General features: G+C 39.2%; 1 protein-coding gene across 1 annotated transcript; it reads right to left on the bottom strand.

Moving 5' to 3' along the window:
* Positions 1–1,840: 1,840 nt before the first annotated feature.
* On the bottom strand, positions 1,841–11,734 carry ggt1b (gamma-glutamyltransferase 1b). The gene is made up of 12 exons (XM_027282001.1): positions 11,546–11,734; positions 11,232–11,362; positions 11,052–11,141; positions 10,668–10,860; positions 10,423–10,583; positions 9,830–9,979; positions 7,222–7,358; positions 5,209–5,396; positions 4,976–5,103; positions 3,848–3,960; positions 3,638–3,751; positions 1,841–2,984 (listed from the first exon to the last, which is right to left on the bottom strand). The coding sequence occupies exons 1-12, from the start codon at positions 11,704–11,706 to the stop codon at positions 2,838–2,840; spliced, it is 1,713 nt and encodes a 570-aa protein (XP_027137802.1). The 5' UTR covers positions 11,707–11,734; the 3' UTR covers positions 1,841–2,837.
* Positions 11,735–17,847: the final 6,113 nt, after the last annotated feature.

Below are 17,847 nucleotides of genomic sequence, written 5' to 3' on the forward strand. Positions count from 1 at the left end.
CAGTAATGAGATACATTTCAGTAGAGCGACTTATGAATTAGTAATGATTTCTTAAGTGGATTCTGCTCCCGTTTTTCCTTTGAGGCACTAGATGTGAGTTATGAGAACATGCAAATGTGTTTTATCTGTGTGAAGCACCACTGTCTTTGTCGTATGACAAATGAGTTAATCTGGATAAGTTCACAGCTTTAGTGTCGTGATATTAACTGACATTTAAAGTAATAATGATTTTACAGTATGCAGAAAACATCTCTCTGCTCATCATCTAATCCTGTGATGACGCTCTGACTTCCTGTGGTAGCGCACTTTCAGTCACAAAGTCCCTTGATGAATCAAATGATCTCAACAGTAGTTATTTGATGTTATTATACAGTCATTCTGTTTGTGTGCGTCATCATTTCTAACCGTCATATTGCCATGCAAGGCAGTGGGTTGAATTAAAACCACCTAGGCATTGATATACGCAGATGCTGGAGATTTTTTTCATGCCTGAAGGTTGTGTAAATTGGCCTGTCTGAGTTGCATAACTTTGAAGTTCATTATAACTACGTGAGAGTGAGATTGTGCCTAATTGGGCCTTAAAGGGAAATTCCAGTCTGACTTGTTCGTTTTTTTGCATCTGCCATCTCCTTGAAAATAATTGTATCCTCACCAGGTGATGCAACTGAATATTTGAATATTTCGACATCACTTTTGAGGTGCATCCCGATATGCTAGAGTGCTAGGACACATACTATGTAATGTTGACTTATTACAGTTAAACCTGAATGGGGGACATTTGATGTATTTCATCCCCCACTCTCTCTCTCTCTCTCTCTCTCTGCATTTTCTGTCACTTACTGTCAGCTACTGTCAGTTTCACCAAACAAAAGTTAATCATGACTAGAAATGAAGTCAGCAAACGTATCTAGAGTCCAGCTGGAGACACAGCATTGACCTTTTCTAGCAGACAGATATACATTTAGATATGATGGAAGAGGCTCTGCTCTGAGAGAAGTAATCCCCGCTGAATAACAAAATACATATTAAATCTATACCCAAAAATATAGCACAACAACATCATTTGTATGAGCGTATAAGCAGAGTAATAGTGACAAGTATCAGGTTAATTGCCACTCTGCGCAGCTAATTATGATTGGATGTTACAAGTCAGTGATTATGAATGTTTCATTACAATGTGCTCCATCAGAAACACAACAAATTAAAAGCCAAACGTAAAGTTTAGTTTAGTAGTTTTCTTTTTCCCATATAAAAACCTTGGTTGGTTGATGATGTTGGTTCTGCAGACCTTAAACTTTTGTACTGACATTGATTGTCTCCAGGTGCCTTGATCTCATTTCAAATACTTACATCAGTACATTTCTATGTAGTACACTGTGTACAGTATCCACTTCTTGGAGTAGTGCACTGAGTAGTGTTGTCTCAATTTCAGTGCTGTTGTGCACTTAGCATAAATATTGATTGCAACATTTTACCACTTTTTTTCTTCACTGAATTGTAACCAAAGCATTAGAGGCAACATATGACTGCCTAAATATAAATATAAAACATATTTCAACCAACATTTGTACACTGCAGTATTCACCACAGCTCCACCAGCTTCCTCAGCTGCCAGTGGTCCTTCATCTTCTGCTACAAAGCCAAAATAGTGACCATTGAGGCAGAGAAGCGTCAGTTCACACTTTTTCACCATTATGAGTGCACCACCACTGATATTGTGCAAACACGTAAGTACTTAAAATATCAAGTGTACGTATGAAAGTACACAACTTGAGACACAGTCTTTGTTAGCACATTAGCATTAGCAATATACTGTAGTTCAGTAAAAACATTCATGTTCAAACTGTGATTGTCCCTCATTTATTTTTAAATAAATATGTGATATACAATAATAAAACAAGTGTTGAAAATGTTACACCACTTTTTTAAAACACTGTTTCTATCACATAAGAATTATCACCTGTAGTGAAAAGGCAGTATCATTTTACACACTTCTGTAATTATGTAACACATTTACATCCCAGCTGAGAAAATAAGAGCCCTGAATCCCAGTGGTGACAGTGAGCAGCAGCAGCTGTAATGTAATGTTGTTATGGGGTCATTATAGGCCATTGCACTCTGGGTTGTGGGAAATTACTGTATAAAGTACGACTGCTTGTCCCTGAGTTGTTATAGTTCTTTATTTTAACAGCAGCTCTTTCCTGCTTGTTTGCTGTCACCTCATATCAACATACCTGGTAAAATATCTTGTCATGTTTAGTTTTGAATGACTGAAGTTCATATTTATAAGTCTGACTCTTAGCTTTGTGTCTTTTTCTGTGGATATTTCCTTAATTAATAGTTAGATGCACTGCGGATGGCACAGAAAATGTTCAGGAAACAATGATTTACAAAAATGCCTCATAAATAGGTAAGAATACTTATGACATACAGTGTAAATAAAAACAGTGTTTCTTCAGTGAAAGAAATGATTTCAGCATTTAAATGTACCTTTGTGGTGGTTCAATTTAAAATTTTAAAAACCTGACTGATGGTAAATTTAATCCTTCAAAATACTCAACGTCTTGTACATTTCTTAATCACATAACATGACAGTGTGACATTGGACATGAGAGCCAATATTCAGATTTTCAGAGTTTTAGGTTTTCAAGGATTTCCATGACGAACAATAAGTCAACGTTCTGCTATCTGACTTAGTTAAGTTATTCTAACTTATTGAGAGAACAATTGGTGACCAACACAGTCTCTGGTTCTTTATTAAGTCTCTAATCTCTCAACTCATGTCAAGGTCCACACAGCTACAGCCTCTTTGCATAATCGGAGGTGTGTTTATGAGCTCAGTACCCTGCAGCGTACGCAAACTTGCGAGGATCTGACTGAGCATGGAGTCCGTCATCATGACGAACCACTGCTTGCACCACAGCTCCTGACGATTTGAGGAACTCTGTCGTGTGGTTCTTTGATGCCAACCCATCCAGTATGTTCTGTAAACAGGAACATATGTGGATGAACCATCGAAAACAGTATATTGCATAACTAACAGCTCCAAACAAGAATTCAGACCCAGCTGAAATAAAGTGAAGATCACTTTTACATTTACTTTTACGATAGCAAATTATTTTATGACCGAGCAAACAAATCGGAGAGGAGGTATGTGTATAGACTCCCTATGCAGAGGGTCTCTACCACATGTAGTGTGTAAAGATGTGGTTTTCTGTTCACTCTACCACATGTAGTGTGTAAAGATGTGGTTTTCTGTTCATCAGCCTCAGTAATATATTTAAAATATATTATATTATGATGTGCAAGTGAAGCCTGCAGAGAGAGAAAATGTTTTCATCAGCTGGTTTTCTGCTTTTATTTTGTGATCAGAGGCAACCACATATAAGATGATATGCTCTATTTTTAGGCAGACCACAAATTAGACTATTACCATACCAGCACAGAAATATTTTTCACCATCATGCATTATACACATCCCTGAAGGTAAATATAATGAACAGTGTCCCCGGTGCTGGATATGACTGAGGGCGTAGTGTTAGCTGGACCTTTGGTTTGAAGGATTGCTTCCCTACACACCACACCACCCTGCCATTAGTCACATACATCAGTACTGTTTGCTGTTTGCGACACTCACTCTGTCAAAGTCAGGCTCTGCTACAGTGGTGTTGGGACTCAGCTGGTTGTGGAGCCTTGGATCCGACACGGCTTTTTCCAGATCGTAGTTGAAGAACAGTACATTCAGAATCACCTGCAACAACGTGAACAGCCAAAAACTAACTAGTTACTTAACGATAGTATATTTTATTAATGATACTTTAAAGGGTTACTGCGGCTTGTGTCTTACCTGAGCGATAGAAGTAGTGATTTTTGTTCCTCCCGAGCCTCCGACCACCATCTTAACTTTGTTGTCTTTGTCAAAGAGGATGGCTGGACACATTGAAGACATCGGCCTTTTTCCTATTCACAAAATGTAATGGTAGATATGTTAACAAAGTCAAATGAAATGAAAGAAGTGTACGTCCTATTGGAAGTTTTCATGTTTCATTATTCACAACATTGAATCAAAGTAGATTTAACATGAAACATGAAGTATTGTATCTTTGTCCTGGTGTCACTGAAGTATAGACAAGCCTCTGTTCAGCATCATGGTGGCTGCAATGAGCACGCAGTTTAATTTATTAATTTTCTTGGTGAAGTTTTGGTCACATATTAAGTATTACAAAGACATTTTGTCTGTGATACATTCGCAAGGCTTTCATGGAATTTATGTTTTTAATTAAAGAATTGAGACTTAACAGGGTGTATAAATTCATCATCAGTCATCATCATCATATCGGCTGCAATATTTAACAGAGCCACCACACTCTAAGCTTCAAAATGGCTCTTCAGAAACCTACAGGTGACATCCATTCTTTATACTGTCAGTAGTTTAGATAAGTTTGAATGCTCACCAGCATACAATATTGTTAATAACTACACAGCATTTAAATGTCTGATGTCTTTATGTAACATCCTTTCTATTGTACTGTTTCACACAGTTTGTTCAATTATTGGAAGGAATCCAGTCAAGTGAAACACTACTCCAGCCTCAGGTCTTTATTGGACTCTAACACCTCTCTGCCTAGTCTGATAGTGGATCATTAGATAAGGACAGAAGAGTATTTTATATTGATGATTCATCCCTTTGTAGAGATCTGTTTTCATTTTCACATTAAAGGGTCGACTATCTACTTTGATTCGCTTTTGTTTAACAATAAAAGATGAAACCTTCCAGAGAGGGTGTACATATTTTTAGTATGAAGGCACAAAAATCCAAAGCATGAGGCACAGTGTCAAGAATGACAGACTGACTTCTGCGTAACCTTCAATCAGCCTCCTATTGAACAGCCAATCTGCAGTCCATTACATTTTGACTGGTTTTGAGCACCCTTATGTGTTTTTCAGTGTCTGCGTGTGCTGGTCTCAATATAACCTGGCCTGATGAAGTTGTTTGGTGAAGGAGGTACTCCAAAGCCGTTTGTGATGAGCGGGGAGCTGAAGTCGTCCATCTCATTGTTGAGAAGTATCCCTGTCGATGCTGACATGACTTTGGAGCCCAAACTGCAGGAAAACAAAATAATCTATTAAGATATCAGGAGAGTTACAAACACAAGACTGATATAACATAGCACTGAGTATTTGTCTCGGTCAATTAGGAGGCCGTACTATTGGTTAATGGTGCTGGTGGCGGACACAGCGCTTCCATCTTCTGCTACGACTGAGATGTGTGAGGTCCCGTGGTTTTCAGGCAGGTAAAACTCTGGCTCGTAGTAGTTCATGTGATGCGTGGTGTCATCTGTGATCTTTTCACGGAGGCCATCGGCAAAGGGAGTTGAAGTGATATTCTGGATGAGCTTTGGAAGAGAAAGTGGGACAGGAAAACAATGAAGATGAGCCAAGCTTTTAAAGCCCACATTGCATAACAGACTTTAAATCATGTTGAGGCTACATTGACTTCTAATCAGGTAAATGGTGCCTGTGTCATTCCCACTCTGTGACCTGTACGTCTCTTCTTGCTCTTGGCTCAACAGCCTCTATGGACATAATGTCTGAGGCAAGGAGACCGAAATGTACGTTGACAAAAGAAGCTAAGAAGAGAACGGTGTGTGACCGAGCAACAAGCCGCCAGACAGAAATAAATCTGAGAGGTCTGAAACAGACGCTGAGCTGGGCTTCTTGTTGTTGGACTATAATATTAGCTGGCTGCATAGTCTTATGTTGTTGCACTTGCAATTGCGCTTTTGTTTGGCTAAAACAAAAACAAAAAAGTTGTCGACTCGCTAGGTTTTGATCATAAGTAATGCAATGATAACAAATGCACAACTGTCCATATTTACCACAGTGGTGGTGTGCTACATAATGTCACCTTAATTATGTCTGTGTGTGTTTCTGAAGTTAGCCCCCCAGCTTAGCCCATGTCTTTCATGTCTATGGCATAAACGAACAGAGTTTGATTTCTCTAAAGATAAGGGACTTGTCAAACTATTCTATATGTTATAATTTAGGTGTTTACACTACAAAATTACTAATTTTACTATTAAGAAAAGTTAATCGCGCTGCGCTATGCATGTATGTACTGTATATCTAAACCCATTTCCTGGAAATTCTGTTTAGATACTAGAACTTTATAACAACAAATGTGTTTTGGGAGAAACATAATGGCACTTAAATTACATTTTTTTATATATTATATAAATAAGGAAAGGGTGTTAATTATTAATCCTCTGAGTGCAAGTGGGTTGCACAGGGTCCAGCATATGTCCTGAGATCACTGTAGAGACTTTGAAATCTCACTGACTTGTCTTCTTGAGGTACAGAAGAGCTGCATGTTTGTTTTTTCGGAAAGCAGGCACCATTACATTACTGATCATTACTATGGTAACCGAGGTCAGAGGATATGGCTGTCTCACTCCCTAGACACAAGAGATAACAATGACCTTAAGGGTAAACATGATCCCTTGTTTGTAGACTAATGACCGACTGGCAAATACCTTATTCTGTAGATGCATACATATACAGAATGTTCACTGACGATGTTTTTTCTCTGTTTTCCCAACACTGTCCGCCCATGCCTTTCCATTTCCAGTCCTACCAGCTGAGGCATAACTGACAGCACTTGGTTAAGGTTAGGGAAAGATTTTGGTTTACTATTAAAAAAAGTTAACAATGACCTGAAGCCTGAGACAGGACACGTTTCTTCTTATTAATATTTAACTGAAACTGCGATTTTTCCTTAACCTTATCACCCACTGAAGACGTATTTGCTGACGTCCATCGGTTTGACTTATCACCTTGCTCCAGGACACTATGACATCACAGCTGGGTGTGATTACAGGTACAACAGAGCACATTTCCAGCCACATATGTCAGATAAGTTGGATGTCGTCAAAGGTGAAACAGATTTGACGCTTTTAACCAGAGGCAGCAGTGAAACAGAGCTTCTCAGCCTGGTGTTAAGTTACTCTTTAATCCTTGTTTGCACTTGTGAAAACATTTATTTATAGCTGTCATGTGTAAAATTTGAAAATGTCAGTAGTATAGCACGCCGCACACACTAAAAGGAATACAAAGCATTAGGCCTGAAAGTTGATTTTTACAGCTACTTCCTTACATCTGCTGTCTCTGGTTACTAAACTAAACCAAATGTTTTAACCATTTTAGCACAGACCATGAGCTTACATCTGTGATGTTGAGAAACGCTCGATCTCCAAGCAAGGTCCTCTTTGCATAAGCAAAACGAAACGCCTCCACAATGCGATGGTACGTTAGGATCTTTTTTTCCATGCCCACCATGCTATCTGGGGTGAAGTTGTACCCTGTAGGAAACATAGCAAACATCAGCAACTCAATTTAAACCACTGCTTCACTCATCTGTCTTAATTCAGATGGCTGTTCAGGTGGGAGACAGCTAAAATGGACTTGACCCAGCCAGTTCCTGTGTTTTTATTTAGTCTGAAAGCTGCTGTGACCAGACCATGGGTATTAACCTGTGCTGACAGCCACAGAGGGAAACAGGAGGAAGGCTGAGGCAACCAGAGAGCTTCGATGATGGGTTTCAGCTGTCGGACAGAGACAGGAGTCACAGTAAATCAGCAAGATGAAAGTTTTGGGTAGTCACTGAAATATGTGCACGAAGCTTCCACCACTCGACTGTGTCCAATTAGAGGCAAATTGGCGAGATTAGTGTGTGAGGCAGGGGGGCGCAATGAGTGGGTGGCCAGTCCGAGGGAAGGAAAGGTTCAGAGAGATTAATTACTTTAGAAGGAAGTTTCTCATCTAATTCTCAGAGGCAGACAGTGTCACTGTACTGAAAAGTAGCAGAGACAGTGTCTCTGTGCAGACATGGATTTTCTGCAATAGAGTCAACATAGGAGGAAGTTAAATCAGATTACAGTGCACACAGAAATGATATATGACTAAAATGATGACGGAGCAAGGTAGCGCTGATACGATTAGCGGCATGTTCATGACCTTTGCTGCTCAGACTCTGAAAACAAAGCACACAGCAATTATCTTTGGATCTTAATTACTTCAATCAAACAAAATCTCTTTGGAGTCAGAGGAACAGAGTTGTTGCCTCAGTGGTTTTAACTTTCTTGTCTGATATTGCTCGAGATGTTTGCTGCTTTATGACTTTCCGAGGCACCATCTGTTAGTGTTGCTGTATCAATAATTCAAGTCCTCATACCTAAAATGTGTTTGTCATTGTCCGATATGTCCTTATGAGGTCTTTCTGATCTGTCTTAGAAGAGAAGTTTGACATTTTGGAAATTACTGTATGTGTACGTTCTTGCAAACATTCTGTAACATATTTAAAAAAGTGATAAGTGTAAAGAAATAAATAATATTTTCCTTTAGATGCAACATGCTAATTTATGAAGTTTAGAAATGTTTTGTAAATTTTTATTTTATTTTATTTCATTTTATCTCCTTTAGACAGAACCAGCTTGACTACCTTACCGAGAATTCTGCTTTTCATAGCAAAGAAAACAATTACAGCTTCCTGGTCAAAGCAAGCACAACCCTTAACATAACAGAACGGAGAGGCAAGGTAGAAAATGTCGTCATCATGGAAAAGATTCACAGAAAATTACAGTTAAAAACAGACAGATTCGCTGAAAGATAATAACCATTAAAACTGGCAATGTCACACCTCCAGTTGCCTCATTTTTTTTTCCTTTCCTTACTTACTGCAGTACAATTGATACTAAGTGTATGTATCCAATGCTACATGTTGCTCATGTTTCATCTTATTAAGAAGGAGGAAGAAATACTTCAGGATAAGGTGTGTGAACATGATTATATCATTTTATATGTGTTTTGGACAAATTAAAAATTTGACCTGACGCTGGGAGGAAAAGTCACAGCATAATTTATTCATCCTATGGGGAGCAAGTCTAGGATGCCATAGCCGAGAGAAACGTCTTGGACATGCATCTTTTTTTCTTTTCATTACTTAAAACAATGTGAATGAATAGAAATATTGCTGATATTTCCATCATTTCACTGGATAGATTTAAGGATAGATTGAGGAGTTTTTCATTAAGATTTTGTGAGAGGCTGCTACTTTATAACCCTAATGCGAGATTCACTGTCAGATTAATGTTTCCACTCATTTTCTTGCCAATAAAACCACAGAATAATGTGGAGGACAAAACCCAGATTACTTTCCCTGAGTAAAAATGTATTTAAAAGTTTACCTGGAGCTTCTTAAAGCACTTTCAAATGTAAGCGTCACTATGAAAGTGCATCAGGAGGGATCTTCATGGCTATTGTTTTAAAATGGACAAATCTTTTAAATCTCCTTGAAACAATGAAAATCTGCATCACGTGTGTGGCAATCTATATTTTAAATGTTGAGATATTTCAGTCTGGACCAAACAAACCTTCCCACTATTTGGTTAAGATTGGGTAAAGATATGGTTAAAAGACACCAACATTGACTGTTAGGTGGAGGGTTTCTTTTCTAAGGATATGTCAACATTACTTCTTATATACTAATATTCTTTATATTCTAATTATTTTCTATTATAGTTACTACTTTTGTAAAACACAGATCTATGTTACAAATGTGGATCTGTGTTTGGGAAAGTAGTTCAAGACAGTCTTTGGTAACTTTAAGTCAGCCAAGGTTTTTATTTTAAGAGCAGATTTACTGTACAGTAGATCAACATGCTGCTCACAGCGGAGTCCTTTCTGAGAGAGAGTGACTGGCAAAGTGAAGGCAGCACACATTAAAGCATTCTCTCCCACTCAGTGTGTTTTTGGACAAAGCATCAAGGCTTACCATTCAAGATGTTTAATATCAGTGAGAGCACAGGGCCGCTAGCGGGGGCATTGGGAACAGCCATGGTGTACTCCCCCACATTCACCCTCAAAGGGTTCTCATCCAAGACAGGCTTATAATCCTTCAGATCCTCCATTGTGATGATACCGCCTGAACACAGATTGACAGAAACTGTGAATGCGCACTTGGACAGAAAAGGAAATACAAATCCTCCTTAACATGGAAATTAGATGTGCAGAGAGAAAAGTGTGTTAGTATATTTTGTGATATGCCCTGAAGTCTTTTAAGCAGATGATTTTTAGCGATAATGGTAGGTAACGTTAATGTGCTTCTTGGGTACAGAAAAATGATTTCATCTGCAGGGAAAAAGCAAGAAGTTTGGTTAAAATAAACTAAAAACATGAAAAAGTGGAAACATTGTTTCATCATGGCTTGTTCATCATTTTGCTGTTCACTTCAACACAGTAACTTCAGCTTTCTTGATATTCTAATCTGATGACAACTGGGACAAATAAAGGAAAGCAGATTTTCTATAAACAATATTTAACCTATTAAGTCATACAGATTCAAACAAAACAATAAAAACACACTACCTGCTGCCTGAATATCTGTCACAAGGTTCTGAGCCAGTTGCCCGTGGTAGAAAGCATCAGGACCCTCTTCAGCTATTTTCCTGTAAGTCTCTGCAAGCTTGGTGAATTTGATGGTGTCGTTTTCTTTTAAGATGTCACCATCTTCCCCACAAAACACTTCACTGAAATGGAAGGAAACGTTATTTAAGATGGTAATGACATCGTTTTAATATTCATTCTTTACTCTTTAAGTTGCGGCCTTTCACCATAGGGCCGGGTCGTTGATGATGATTTTCCTTTTTCCAGACACAGCTTTTGCAAGTGCCCTGCCCAGAGGGAAACCATTCTCTGCAAGATCAATGCTCGGCTTGAACAAGTCTTTCCAAGGCAGTTTGCCATGTCGTTTGTGTGCCATCTCGTAACCTCGAATCTCCCCTGGTACAGCAATAGATAACCCTCCTACCAACAAAGGAAAGAAAACAAAGAAACATTTTTTTAAGGCACTGGTACACATACTTTGTACAATCACAGGTCAGGAAAATCTACAATCTAACCTCTCTTTTTTCTGTCACTATCACAAGGTCATCCTCTTTCGTGATAATGTTTCCCTCCCCTTATTCCCATGTCTGATAGCACTGGTTAAATATTACCTTTCTGGGATAGATCTGTACTGTTCCCAAACATGTTCTCTGATGCGTTGCGTGGTGCCGTCTCCCTTGCATCAATCGTCTCAGTCTGCCCTGTGCATGAGTCACAAATTGGGAAATTTAGGATCTAGATGATCAGGAAGTTGTGTAACGGGAATGTCAACAACAGAAGTAAAGGTGTACCAGTTGTTGCGTTGTAGATGGTGAAAAAAAGTCCTCCTCCGATGCCCATACTGTGAGCGTTCATAAGTCCAACACACAGTAAAGCAGCTATAGTGGCATCTACTGCAGTCCCTCCTTTCACCAGTATGTCTCTGTGGTAAGAGAGGGAAGGGATGGATGATTTGTTTTTACACTTAAGATCTTAAGACCCTGTGTTGGAAAAGAATAAATCAAATAGAGCAAGTTGTATGTTTGTGCATGAGTATGTTCATGTTCATGAGTCTGTTTTAAGCAGAGCAGTGTCCTGAAAGATGATTCAGTGTGTAAGCTCTTACCTGCCGACCTCTGAACATGGCCCAGCATCTGCTGCCACAGCTGCCTTCCAGGACACACCCGAATGCGTCCTTCTCCCCACACCAAAGAAGACACCCACAAAAGTGGCGACGGCTGCCAAGATGAGCATCGCCAAAGCCACAATTATCATCTTCTTGCCCATTTTTAGAGGAACAATAAATACTTTATTTAATACCTGTAGAGAGAGTTAAAAAAAAAAGATTTGTTAAGTTTATGAAAATGCACCTGCAGCTACGGTTTAAATCAGAAACAAGCACAACCAACTGTAAACCCAAATCTAATGATTATACAGATCAAATGGATAAGTATTTAAGAAATACCATGTACCATGTATGTCACCAACAAAAAGAGAGATTTGAAACAATAATACCTAACATGAAGGTCACAGCCTCAATAGAGACTTACAGGTTGAAATATTACTTTAAATATTGGTACATACCAAATCTATCGAGCCAAACAATGTTTAGAAAATCCTCTACACTGCAGAGCTGCTATCTGAGAAAACTTTGTATATTTACAAATTAAAACACGTGAGCATGACAACTCATCAGTGTCTGACATGAAGAGTGTTTGGAGTTTCAACAGTTTCTCATTCCTGAACAGTTTAACCAACCAGGAAGCTGCGTATGTGTGTCCTGTTACAGCTTGTGCCAACAGGTGAATGATGGGAAGTTAGGATGGTATGTAAGTAAATAAGTAACTGTGAAGGTCAACGGGCCAAGGCAGGCAAACATTAGCTGAGTGTTTCAAAGACTCAGTGGCTCGCAAGCACTCACTAATTATCTTTCATACTGCAGGAGTCACTTCTGTCAATTGTAAATACACAGTCTGATAAGCTCACTTCTTTCTATCTCCACAACAGATTGTTTGTTGTCAAACTTGCAGTCTTCAGCCCCGACTGATGCCGACCCAAATGACATCTCATGAAGCAATTTATCAGACTTCAGGTGTCACAAAAAGCTTCATATATATGCGATAGCACCCATCAAAACCTGTGAATCTGTGATGTGTAAAGTTATGTAGAAATCCATGTAGTTGTAATAAGATTGAATGAATATATATAATGGTATTCATTATAACTTTCAGTCTTCTCTCTTCACTACAGACTACAAGCTCAGTCGATCAATTAGCGCTCAAGCCCAATCAGGATCTCAGTCACTCGAACACCCAGCTGCCTAACTGCAGTCACCATATCCTATTTCTAAACCACAATGAACAGGTCTAAAAGTACAGCTGAGGTTAATGGGAATTTAGTAAGTGTTGCACAAAGTGGCCTGTTGGCCATAGGTGAAATTATATATGGAGCCCGTGGGCAGCAAGACCAAGACCCTGACATCATTTTACATTGTTTAATTCCCTGGTTAAAAATAAGTCAGGGGACCACTCGCCAATAAACCTCTAAACTGAAGCCAATAAGATAATAAATAATAATAATCAAAGAAAAAATATTTTTGCTTAGTAATTAATCTATTATTAAGCTTACTGTCACACAGATTCTTTGGTCTGCTGAAGGAATGAAACCAGATTATGTAACAGGCGGGCGTGTTGTGATATAGTTGCACAGCATAAGAGATATTGTTGGACATTATTAGAAGTATGAATCCTCGTTTTAGATCTGGATGCAACAGCACCTGGATGATTGAACCTTCCCAAAGATATCAAACAATTTTCAGTCTTACCTTGATTCTTCCGTGGGGGTCTCAGCACCAGGCTGCTCACTGTGCACTCTGTCTGCCACGATCTACAGCAGTTGACAGGTAATACGCTTACTGAAGTTCTCAATATGTAACCATGACAAAGACATTAAACTTTAACCCACAGCATCATAAACACCTATCATGTGTTACAGAGGGGAGGGGAAAAAATCCAGACAGAGACAGTGTTATAAAAATTAGGATTACACTGCTATTTAGATGTTTTAATCTATACAAAGTTTGTTCCTATAGAAGTGCCCTCAAGATATGTAATAAATGTCTTAACATATAAATAGAGGAATTTCAGAATAGATTGAGGGCCAGGGACAGGTCAGAGAGGTGACATTTAGATTGAGGATATACTGGCTACTGATTAGGGGATATGCTGAAGAAAACCGTTTAGATGCTATATATGCAAATTGTCTGTTAACAATATGCAGGGGTTGAGACAGCCCATTTTTAGGAAAATGTATAAGAACCAATTGTCAGAGCTCCTCAGAGAGCCTTTTTCTCTGTAACCCCTTTAGTGTGTTGCACTGTGAAAAGCTACCTCTTGTACAAGAACAATAAATTCAACTTAAACTTTGATACTTTGAATCCAGTGCTCCTTATTCAAAGGTTTTTCTTTAAAATTCACGTAACAGACAGAAGAAACAGCTTGAGATGGCATTCAAGTTACCAAATAATTTGTCACCTGTACTCAATTTTCACATAACTCTCTAAAATACCACATAGCAATTACACGACCCTGAAACAGAGGAAAGTATACTTCATTGGCTCTTTATCGGCTGTGGTGTTCAAACTCATCTGCAACAAAGTAACAATTCACTGAATGAATAGCTCTTTATCGGCAGTAGTATTTAAACTTATCTGCGACAAAGATTAACTAACAGTACAGTAGCGTCAGTTTGCTGGTGGTTCATTTTAAATAGATGACATATGATTCAAGGCAGTCGACACTTTCACAAAATTATAAAGTAGGGACCTGTTGCACAACCTGACGCAATGCAGCTCTACAATAAATATATATTTTTTGGCATGACAGCTTGGAAAACCTTTGATTGTAAAGTTTTAAATAAAGTGCCTCCTCACCGGGAAAATGAAGGCTTTCAGGGCTGCGAGGGAGAAGATCACATCTGTCATGAGGCGAGGAATGAACGCTAGGAACAAACTGCAGTGTGAAGGGGTGCTGAGCTCAATGAGAAAGGGTCAGCTAAATAAGCAGCCAGGCCAATAGGTGGAGGGCAACAGGGACAGCACAGATTCTCAACTTTAACACTTATTTCAGTCATTTGGTCCCTGTATTAGACATTTAGTTACAGCTGTGATAACACCATCGCTTTGTGTTTTCACAGGTGTAGCCCATCAGCTGTGCTAAATATCTATAGTTAGATAATAACTCAGAAATGGGCACTCATCTGGGCAGCTACAACCTGACAAAACATAGTTAACCACCATTAAATCAAACAAATTCATAGCTCCATCTTTTATTTCTATTTCACAAGACTCAGAGCAAGCCAACGGTGCTTTATACTCAGCCTGGACGACTGCCCACAAACATTAATGACAAAAGTTTTGATATACAGAATAGGTAGTCGATATCTAAAGATATGTTTAGGCACACATCATTTAGTCATTTAAACTGACATCTTGAACTGAACATTTAGCTCTGTGCAGTAGACTCTATGAGAATCAGCATAATCATATGGTCTGCTATGTTTGTTTGATTTTTGTCCCTTTCTCCTCTTGTAAACCAAATTATTAATAAAGACTGCATGTCAGAGCTTGGTATATATGACACATCTGTGCTGTGGTAGCACTACAGTAACAAACAGGCTTCACTGGTCTGTACCACTGACAGGATAAAGAATGTACAGCTACGTGTGACGTCACCTGTAGGTTTCCAAAGAGTCTTTCTAAAGCTCAAAATCCGCCATGTTGGCAGTCCTACTGTACGTCTACCAGCCCTAAAATCAAAATTGGTAAAGACGTGGATCATCGGCAGACCGACAAACCAAGTAGCAAATGTTTTATTGAATTTGTGTTCATGTGTGTGCTTGTGTGCAGGTTCTGTATTGCCCTCAGCAGGGAATGAGGGGAGACCAGGCCTGCAAAAGAAACATTCAGTTAGTCTGGCAGCCTGAACATAGACGCTCTTTGTGGTAATGTGCAGCTAAAGGTATTTGATAAAACCTTATGTGCAGTATTATAAATGAAATGTGTGTGTGTGTATATATGTGCAAGGCACTCACCTGTGTCTTCTCTCCAGTGTGTTAAGGTGGAAAGAGTCCCCAGTTTAACTAAGCGATATTTGAGCTGATTGGTGTAGGGGGGAGTGCACCGTAATTAGTTCTTGGGAGTTTAATAGATTCTTTGGTAATGTTCAGCACGGGTAGAACACACAGTTTAACTTGTAATATAGTAGAGTGTGGTTTTTGTCTAATGTTTGTTATGTTGAGATGTGATGGGAGAGGCAGAATCTGCCAGACTGTGTCAGGGTTTAGGCTGCCACTTCCACCACATGCGGCTGCTGGTAGGACCACTTGTGCGCCCGGTCCACAGTCTGTGTTTTAAGTCTGTATGTTTAATGTGTCAATGTCGGTGCAATAAACACCTGGTTGGTTTGCACAAACCTCCTGCCTTGCATATCAAGCCGCTACATGGCCATCCTAACAATCTGCTGTGAGGTCTGTACATCAATTCCGACGCTGGATGCATGTAAACCAGACTACTGGAAGACCTGAATCTTTTGGCTTGACACAATGGAGGACCACCTTACCCCAAATCTACCATGAAGAGTAAGAGACAAGTTGGGTTACAGTTATTCTCACACAGGGTCCATGATTCACATTACATTTAGAAAGGTTGTAGTCGGAATGAGCATGTCAACCCTGACACCAAAAACATGCACAGCATCTGTCTAGTGATAAAGTCAGGCGTACAGTAAACAGCTCAAAGAGAGTTTATAGAGAGCGTTAATCTCTAAATGTAATGTCTAAAATCTCTTTAAATGTCCTCGTGTTTCTCTTTCTGTTGGACTTTAAGCCATCCCTCTGAGTAAGATCAGTCAGGACTGTGCAAAGCTGCTACAGTACAATAAGTCAGCCATCAAAAGCAGCAGGTGCCACATCACATTAGTTCTTGGGCAGGCAGTAATGGCTGAGTTTTATCTGCTATAAAATCCTCTCTCTGACACATAACTCTTGCTTGGCTGTGTTTCTTTCAACCCTTAAATTAAACAACCCCCCTATCAGCAGGACAACATTTCGTTCTATTACAAATCACAGTTGGAAATATAGTTTTCAGATCTGACACCGCTGTCTTTGAGGTTTGGATAGATCATGATAAATACTTAGTCATGGTTGGGGAGCGATCACAGTCTTGAAATGGAAAGCAAACAGTCATTTTGTTGACCAATCTGACTAACCCAACTTTTTAAAACAAAGTCACATAATTTTCTCCTTTGCTCTATCAACAAGAGTCCGGGGTGTCCTTTAGCTCAGTTGGTAGAGCATCTGTCCCCTGTACAAAGGCTCCGTCCAGTTTTCCAATCCGACCTATGGCTCTTTCCTGCATGTCATTCCCCATCTCTCTCTCTCCCCACATTCCTGTCACTCTTCAAGCTTTCTCTGTCGAATAAAGCTCAAAAAGGCCAAAAAACTTAAAAAAAAAAAACAAAAAAAAAACACAAGCAGGCAGATTGCCCTTCAGGCAGTAAAAGGCTTTTTATCACTTGAACAATAATATTATATTGTTTTGGGGAATTCACTGAAGCAAGTACTGTTGTTGAGGACAGTGTCTGCTGCCGAGTGGCCATTCAAAAACTTGCCTATAAGGTGCTTGACAGAGTCAAGAAAAAACAAGAATCCAGGACAGCATCGACCCTTATGTTGGCAGTGAAATCCTGAAATCCAGACAGGGCCGGTGAGAGCCATTAGACTTTAGTACCAACATGATGGGGATGCACCAGGCACCAGGGAACCACTATATTACTCTACTCTCTAACAGTTCACCACTGTTTCCATGGCTTTGCATTTAGTCTGGAAGGTGATACAACTTATTACACTTAATCACACTGTGATATAAGAGGTTTGTTATATTATAGAGGGTTTTCATGACTCATCTCACATCCTCACCGACCAAAGACACAAATTCACTCCATGTGTTTATTGTAATGATGCAGGTTAAGAGCTTGAAGTAAATACAAGCGTGTCGTCTAACTTTGTGAATCTTCTCACTTTACTCATGTCAGAGTTACTGAATGAAAGTGCACATCAAGTTTTAGATACACAGATCATGGGATATCTGTTTGTAGTATGTCAAAGGCAGCAGCTAAGCGACTTTAAGGAATGCAATTCTTTTGGCCCTCCTCTAACCCCTGAGACTTTTCCGCCGTACCCTCCTGTGATCCCCCTTGACGTTTGGCACCACCCCTTAAAAATATCCTCTGCAAAGGGCAGACCTCAAAGCAGCATTAATAGTGAATTTAGAAGGGGTATGATGAAAGATGCATGTGATAAATATATGAAAACCACACAGATATACACACAACCTTCCTAATATAGTGCAGTAATAAAAAATATTGTATT

This window comes from Larimichthys crocea, chromosome IX (assembly GCF_000972845.2).
Source record: "Larimichthys crocea isolate SSNF chromosome IX, L_crocea_2.0, whole genome shotgun sequence".
NCBI classification, from domain to species: domain Eukaryota; kingdom Metazoa; phylum Chordata; class Actinopteri; family Sciaenidae; genus Larimichthys; species Larimichthys crocea.